Genomic DNA, 7,135 nt, shown 5'->3' on the forward strand with positions numbered 1-7,135 from the left:
TCCTGACGGCGCGGGTTGAGAAGCGTTACACCGGTGGTTGTCGTGTTGTTGGAAATTCGCCTTATTTTTCTCTCAAAACTAAACTAAATTAATACAAACATGTCCGGAAGGGAAGGTGAGGTGTAATCATATTTTGTGACCCGTGAAGTGTGCACTAAGTATTAAAACTGTAAAAATAAAAGTTATAAAAACAGGGCGTTGCGGATTTAGCGCCACATAGCTAAAGCAAGCGGGAGATGTTTAGCACAATGCCTTCTATAGATTTGATTAAATTCAATTGATATGACAGATTTTGTAATATCGTTTCATTGGCGCATATATATGGAGGTGCCCTCGATACTGGTTTAGAACCGTTTAGTGATTCCTGCAGCATCAGAGAAGCAAGACAAGACAGGCAGTGCATTATGTTAATTGACTTCTCAGTTGATGCATTTGCTTGTCGGTGATGTGGAAGAGCTAGGGTTAGGGTTCCATTTAGTCATAATAAAATATGATTTGTTTGGCAAGCATTTTATTATCTTATGTGTGTGTTTAGGTGGTAAAAAGAAGCCTCTCAAGGCCCCAAAGAAAACGACGAAAGATATGGATGAAGTGAGTATTGGCTGTGAAGCAGTGCACTAAGAGTAAGTTACGAGTACAGACCCAGAGGTTGAGCGCTGCTCAGTACAAAAAACTGAGACGGTACACCTCCAATGGCATTCTGTCAACATTGTCTGTTTTTGTTTCAGGATGAACTGGCGTTCAAACAGAAGCAGAAAGAGGAGCAGAAGGCGATGGAGGCAATGAAGGCCAAAGCTTCAGGGAAAGGACCTTTGAGTGAGTCATATTAATGTCTTGTATTCTGTGGATATAGTGAGCATTGTTACAGTACACAAGGCTAAATTAAAGGCTAAAAAATCAAACATGCTTATACCCGTCTGAGGCTAAGATTGAGGCTACTGGCCAGGAGGTCTATTTAGTAGTGAAGCCTGATACAGAAATGTCCAAATATTTACTTTGAGAATGAGGATATATTTCATCATGTTTAGGAGTGGACAAGATGGCAAAATTCTATGCCATAGTTTTAAGAGTGTTATGATTTACTCTAGGTTTTTACAATGTAACTTAAGCCATTACTTTTTTAAGAGTCAATGTGATTGGTGCACCTGTCACTCACTCAGTGCCAGAAGACGGCTGACCAATAAGAGGAGTAGGTGGGCAAAGTGTCTGCGTTTGAGCTTAGAGCAGCATGAAACCAAAAATCACTGTTTCAATAACAATATACTGAACTCTGCATTTGTCAATCTCACCCACCCATAAATATAACAGAAAGCTAGAGTATTGGGGTGTTTAGCTTTTAGAATGGGATATCATAATCCTACATCTCGAGCAAGAGATGTCCTTTTGATTACATTGTACTTTGCCTGATCTTTTCTACTAGTGACCCAACCTTAGAACTCACAGTATTCTTGGGTTTCAGATGACATAACAACATTCTATAGGCTGATAATATTTTATACAGATGGGGAGCAGCTAAAATTAATATAGTTAAAATGCAGATTTTTGTTTTAATACAGTGAGCTTATAGGTCTAATCACTAATAGAAATGATCAAGCTCAACATTTGTGAATTTTGGATATTTCATAGCAAAGTATAATGTATTAAATGGAGGAAACTTAAATCTGAGAGTATGACATCATCACATTCTACAATCTGAAAACCACCAACTGCAACAAACATTTGCATTTTGAACAATATTCATTTTAGCTGTCTTCCCTCTGTATTAAATATTATTAGCCTATAGAATGGCAATGTCATGGTGTGATGTCATCTGAAACCCAGCAATTGGAAGAATCCTTGAATATGAATCTAATATAATCTGTCCATGTCAGAATGTCAAACAAGGGTTTAAGCATTTACAGTTTGGTAAAATGCCGAAACATATTAGTAAATTCCATTTATTTGATTGTGATACTGTTATGATGTTGTTTAAAATGGCTGAATTAATATCAATAATTTAAGTAATCTATATCATGGAAATTGGCCAAAGAATCCACTAAATTAAATTTGTCAAAAACAAAAACTATGCTCTTTATCAGATCTCATGTCACAGGCTTCTACAATCCCATCTGTATTTTAAATGATGACCTCACTGAACAAGTCCCTTACTATAAATATCTCAGTATTTGATTGGATAGCAGGCTGTCTTTTGAAACACACTGATAACCTTTCACAAAAACTTAAAATTCAAATAGGTTTTCTTAAAGCCGGATTTTCATATATAAATAGGAAAACATTAATTCAATCTACAGTCCTTTTTTCTCTGGATTATGGTGACATTATTTATGCTCATACAGACAAAATCGTGATACTATTTACCACAGCACACTTAATTTAATTACTTTTGACAATTACTATACTCACCACTGTGAGTACAGCAAGGCTAGCTAGACCTCACTGCGGACCCGCAGACTTATACACGCCCACGTCTTCATTTTACAAAGCTATATTGGCAAAACTTTGACAGTATCTCACCTCTCTGATTCAATTTAATTCTCATCATTACCATACCAGGTCTGAGGAGAGACTGACCTCAGCTGTACCACAAATCTACACAGAGCAAGGGAAAGATGGTTTTAGATACTATGCCCCCCATTAATGGAACACACTCATAAACCAACTCAAACAGTGTAATTCCTTTTAAGTTAATTTAAATCCACAACATCTGTCATCCTTTCAGACTGTTGTAATTGATTTAGCCGAAGCCTTGTGGACCACAGGTTCAGTAAATATGTAAATGCACGTTTTATTATACTTTTTATTCATTGTAAATATTTTATATTTTAAATGTGCACTTAGGACTCCCTTGAAAATGAGATGCAACCTCAATGGGACTTCCTGATAAAATAAAATTAATAAAAGTGACAATACCTTTTTTTGTGTGTGTCTTTCTAAAGATTGTATTGTTGCTGTTTTAAGATCCTTTTTTTTTTTTTCTTTTTTGCTGCAGGTGCCGGTGGCATTAAGAAATCGGGAAAGAAGTGAACTCCGTGGATTTTTTTTTCTCATTGTGTAACTTGTCCTCCTCATCTTGAACCTGACCCCTGACTGGCCCCTAACGAAGCAAGAAGTGTGACCAAACACTGCAAATTACGAACATTACATCATTTAGTTGATTTCTGGTGTAGTTTTATTGTAAAGAGAATGAAATAATAAAGATTTTTTTGTAATTTGTGTTTCTATTTTTTTGTCTTATTTATTTTATTAAATAAATGTAAGCTTTCTTTGTTGTAGTTATTTGGGACATTGTCAAAAATATGAATTGGTAAAACGTAGTTGTTGAACTAAAAATGAGACGCTTGTGTTAAGTCTTTGAATACGAATTGCTACATAAATGTTGCCAAGCTTGAAAAAGAACAGGTGACATAGACTGTGAAGTGATAAAATCGATAAAATATACCTGCTTTCTTTGATCTTTGAAGTTTTTTCCTTGAGGAAACACGCAAATAGTTACACAATATACATTTTGATATATCGAGAAAATTAATTGGCCTTTAGTGGGCGCAATAATATTTGAAGCAAATTAAATCGATTATGTAGTCTGTCAGTGTAAGTATTTGCTCAAGTCAAAATGAGAAGTGTGATCATTATACTGAACTCGGAGGATAAACCTAAACTGAATGTAATAAAAAATTGTTAATAATAATAAATGTTATTTTTCGCTCAGGCGCTATTCAAGCTGCCCTCTCGGGGTCCTCAGAAGAGACTTTGCCGCGGTGCAGTCTGGGACCTTCCTTTCCATCCAAGACTCGCTCCTGCAATCATGGGTCAGTCTCTCAATTCTCACTAAAAACACGAAAATGGCGTGTTTGTGCGTGTGTATGTACTCTGATCGGCTGTGTAACATATTAAAGTTTATTATCGAGTTTATTTGAAGAGGTTCAAACGCTCCCGGGGTTGGACATTAACGTATTTAATTCGCCTCGGATCGCCGCAACGTGGAGCCGCCATGACTGCGTGTTAGCCACTTTAGCTTAGCACAGCTCTTGATATAATGTGTTATATTAGAACATTTTTGTAATCTGTCGTATTAATTAAATCCGTACTGTTTTGGTACTTCTAAAACTCCGCAGAGAGCTGTTGGGTTGCTTGCTTGTAACTTTACTGTTAAGAGGATATACAGTTGCAGGAGTGGGAACAATGCGTTTTATGGACCATAATGTTTTAGAATATATTGAGTTAATCTAACTTGACTGCATTGATGGATGCCTTTAGCCCGCAATGATTAACTGTAATATTTGACAAGAAGTGGAGTAGTGTCACAACATTTTCTAACGTGAAAATATAAGCCGTTTTCTAACATGCATAGGGTGACCAGACCTCGCTATTTACCTGGGATGGCACCAGTTTTGAGCCCTGTGTCCCCTGCCCCAGTAGATTTATCCGAAACTCTTGATTTGTCTGTTTTTACACAAATTTTTTTATCCATGTGATACACGTCAACGGTAAAGAGAGCAGTATTGTTTATTTAAAATACAGAAAATCGCGCTTCAAAATGGCCATAAAGGAAATAAAATGCACTGACAAAGCCCTGAGATTTGCTGACCCACAAGTGAGTCAAGAATGCAAAATGTTACAAGTTCACAATTTTATTTATACCAGCCGTACTAACTCGGTTGTATCCCAGTTTGGAATTATGAACATCTGCTCACCCTTAACATGCAAGAATATTTTAATTTGCTTACTGGTTGTTTGTACATTTATTTGAATTGCATAAATTCAAGGATTGCAGTTGATGTTTGATTTGTGTTTCAGGAAAGTGTCGTGGACTGCGTACGGCTCGTAAGCTCCGTAACCACCGTCGTGAGCAGAAATGGCACGATAAACAGTACAAGAAGGCTCATCTGGGCACCGCTCTCAAGGCTAACCCCTTCGGAGGAGCTTCCCACGCCAAGGGAATTGTCCTGGAGAAAGTGTAAGGAACTGCATTTCCATAAAAATGGAAGTTCAAATAGAAATTGATTTCTCTAACCATATTGTATTTTTGTTCAGTGGTGTTGAGGCTAAGCAGCCCAACTCTGCCATCAGGAAGTGTGTGAGGGTCCAGCTCATCAAAAACGGAAAGAAAATCACTGCTTTTGTGCCCAACGATGGCTGCCTCAACTTCATTGAGGTTTGCATCAACTTCATTTGACACATGCCGTTTCAGTCAAAAATTTAGGGGCTTGTACTAATCAACACACTGTTAAGCAGTTGGCTTAACTTTGTGCAATGTGTGGACAAATGCTTGCATGCGTTTATGCTCAACAGACCAGCCATTTCTCAAGTTTATTTCCATTGAAACATACTCATGTGCAGAAAAAAAGGATTATAATCAATTATTGACCTTTGCAAATATGTGCTAATTTTTTGTTTTGTCAACAAAATGTCCCCTGTGTGTCCTAACCTGGTTCTGTCCTTGTGTGCTTGCATAGGAGAACGATGAGGTTCTGGTGGCAGGATTTGGTCGTAAGGGTCACGCTGTGGGAGATATTCCCGGAGTCCGGTTCAAAGTGGTGAAAGTTGCTAATGTGTCTTTGCTGGCTCTGTACAAAGGCAAGAAGGAGAGACCCAGGTCCTAAATGAGCTGAATAATAAATGTTTTCAATAAGAAATCTGTCATGTCTGTGTGCTTTTTAGTTTTGAAGGATGTAGTGGTATAGATTTGGCACTGTTGATTTACAAGGGAAAAAGGAACTGTATTGTGTAGTCACAGCATTTTCACTTGGCCTAATTTCAAAACATCAGAATGCTAAATGCCAAACTTGGCATTCATTTTTATGACCATATAATGTGATTACATTTACCAGTAGTGACCCAATAGCTGATCAACATTTGAGATCTATAAATGTTAAATTAATTTGTATTAACCTCAGAATGTTAGTTAGAAAATGGTCTAGTGTTTCTGCTTTCTCCCAGTCTAAAAGTATCACTGCTTGAGTGTGCTGGGAAAATGTGTGCACCCACAGTCACTGAGATCTCATACTTGTGAGGTGAGCTGCTGTCTCAGCTGAGGGAATACTGCCCAGGCTGCTCTGGATCTGGCCTTATGTCATTACAACCGGTGGGTGGCGCTAATGTGACGATTTGAATGCGAGCTGCCGTTAATGACGACTTCATGCTGCAGACTCGCTAATAAGAGGATAATTCAAGAATACACTATATCAATTTGTTTCATATCATTCAGGTTAGTGTAAACAAACACCCTACTACAAATCTGAGTGATTACCATAGTGTCTGATGGCAGTGAATGTGACCCATCCACACCGTGATTGTTTGGATATTTCATATTCGACATATTCACCCTCACGGACAGAATTGCGTGATCGTGCCGAACCAGAAGCACGGACACGCGGTTTGACTGAGCTGGAGGTGTCTGCAAATGTTTCGTGTGATATTTAGGGACTCGGACAAATTCAGCAAATAAAATAAATCAAATGGAAATAAATAAATTTGCCTAATTAAAACAAGCCATTTTTAAAATCTACGAAGTGTATGTTTATAAACAAATAGCGTAATAAATACATAGATAAAACGTTTTACTTCAATAGCTTTTAGGTGTTGTTAACCACTGACTCCAAACTAATGCAGAATATTTTTTTGTGAAAATGTTTTGTCACGCACTCAGGACCCTAATATAAGGGATAGACTGTAAAGTCAGTGCCCTAACGAAATTAATGTCACACGTGATTAATATATAAATAAGTCTAAGCTCAATGGCAGGGTAATAACACCAGAGCAGACCCACCAAGGCTGGAAGACGAACAGTCCTGGAAAGGCATATGGGAGAAGGAGGCATCACATAACAGTGATACACAGTGGCTGGTGGCTCTGAGAAAAGACCACAGCAACCTTGCTGAACAAAATCCAGTCACCATCACAGAGGCAGACATCCAGGAAAGAGTCTCAGGTATGAAAAACTGGACTGCACCAGGCCCTGACATGATCCACGCCTACTGGCTAAAGAAAGTCATACTTTATTACTATTGTTAATTAGCATGCGTTCATGACAGATCTACAAAGTCCATCAGCGGAATGGGGTTCACCTGTGACTAGTGTGGAAAGACATGACACTTTGCTTGCTCGAAAAACACCACAGAATTCACACAGGAGAAAG

General features: G+C 38.0%; 2 protein-coding genes across 2 annotated transcripts; both read left to right on the forward strand.

The window, feature by feature from the left end:
- The first annotated feature begins 1 nt into the window (after position 1).
- tma7 (translation machinery associated 7 homolog) lies at positions 2 to 3,209 on the forward strand. The gene is made up of 4 exons (XM_033973995.2): positions 2 to 115; positions 536 to 591; positions 729 to 816; positions 2,990 to 3,209. Exons 1-4 carry the CDS (start codon positions 100 to 102, stop codon positions 3,022 to 3,024), a joined length of 195 nt encoding a protein of 64 aa, XP_033829886.1. The 5' UTR covers positions 2 to 99; the 3' UTR covers positions 3,025 to 3,209.
- Positions 3,210 to 3,717: 508 nt separating this feature from the next.
- rps23 (ribosomal protein S23) lies at positions 3,718 to 5,633 on the forward strand. Its single transcript, XM_033973992.2, has 4 exons — positions 3,718 to 3,806; positions 4,795 to 4,954; positions 5,032 to 5,152; positions 5,454 to 5,633. The coding sequence occupies exons 1-4, from the start codon at positions 3,803 to 3,805 to the stop codon at positions 5,598 to 5,600; spliced, it is 432 nt and encodes a 143-aa protein (XP_033829883.1). The 5' UTR covers positions 3,718 to 3,802; the 3' UTR covers positions 5,601 to 5,633.
- The last annotated feature ends 1,502 nt before the right edge of the window (positions 5,634 to 7,135 follow it).

Source organism: Periophthalmus magnuspinnatus, chromosome 10 (genome assembly GCF_009829125.3).
Source record: "Periophthalmus magnuspinnatus isolate fPerMag1 chromosome 10, fPerMag1.2.pri, whole genome shotgun sequence".
Lineage (NCBI taxonomy): Eukaryota > Metazoa > Chordata > Actinopteri > Gobiiformes > Gobiidae > Periophthalmus > Periophthalmus magnuspinnatus.

Excerpts from the sequence above, each read along its gene's own strand:
- rps23 (XM_033973992.2), top strand. Across the intron at positions 4,955-5,031 it reads GGAATTGTCCTGGAGAAAGT|TGGTGTTGAGGCTAAGCAGC; the intron begins GTAAGGAACTGC and ends ATTTTTGTTCAG. Across the intron at positions 5,153-5,453 it reads GCTGCCTCAACTTCATTGAG|GAGAACGATGAGGTTCTGGT; the intron begins GTTTGCATCAAC and ends GTGCTTGCATAG.
- tma7 (XM_033973995.2), top strand. Across the intron at positions 592-728 it reads CGACGAAAGATATGGATGAA|GATGAACTGGCGTTCAAACA; the intron begins GTGAGTATTGGC and ends TTTTTGTTTCAG. Across the intron at positions 817-2,989 it reads TTCAGGGAAAGGACCTTTGA|GTGCCGGTGGCATTAAGAAA; the intron begins GTGAGTCATATT and ends TTTTTGCTGCAG.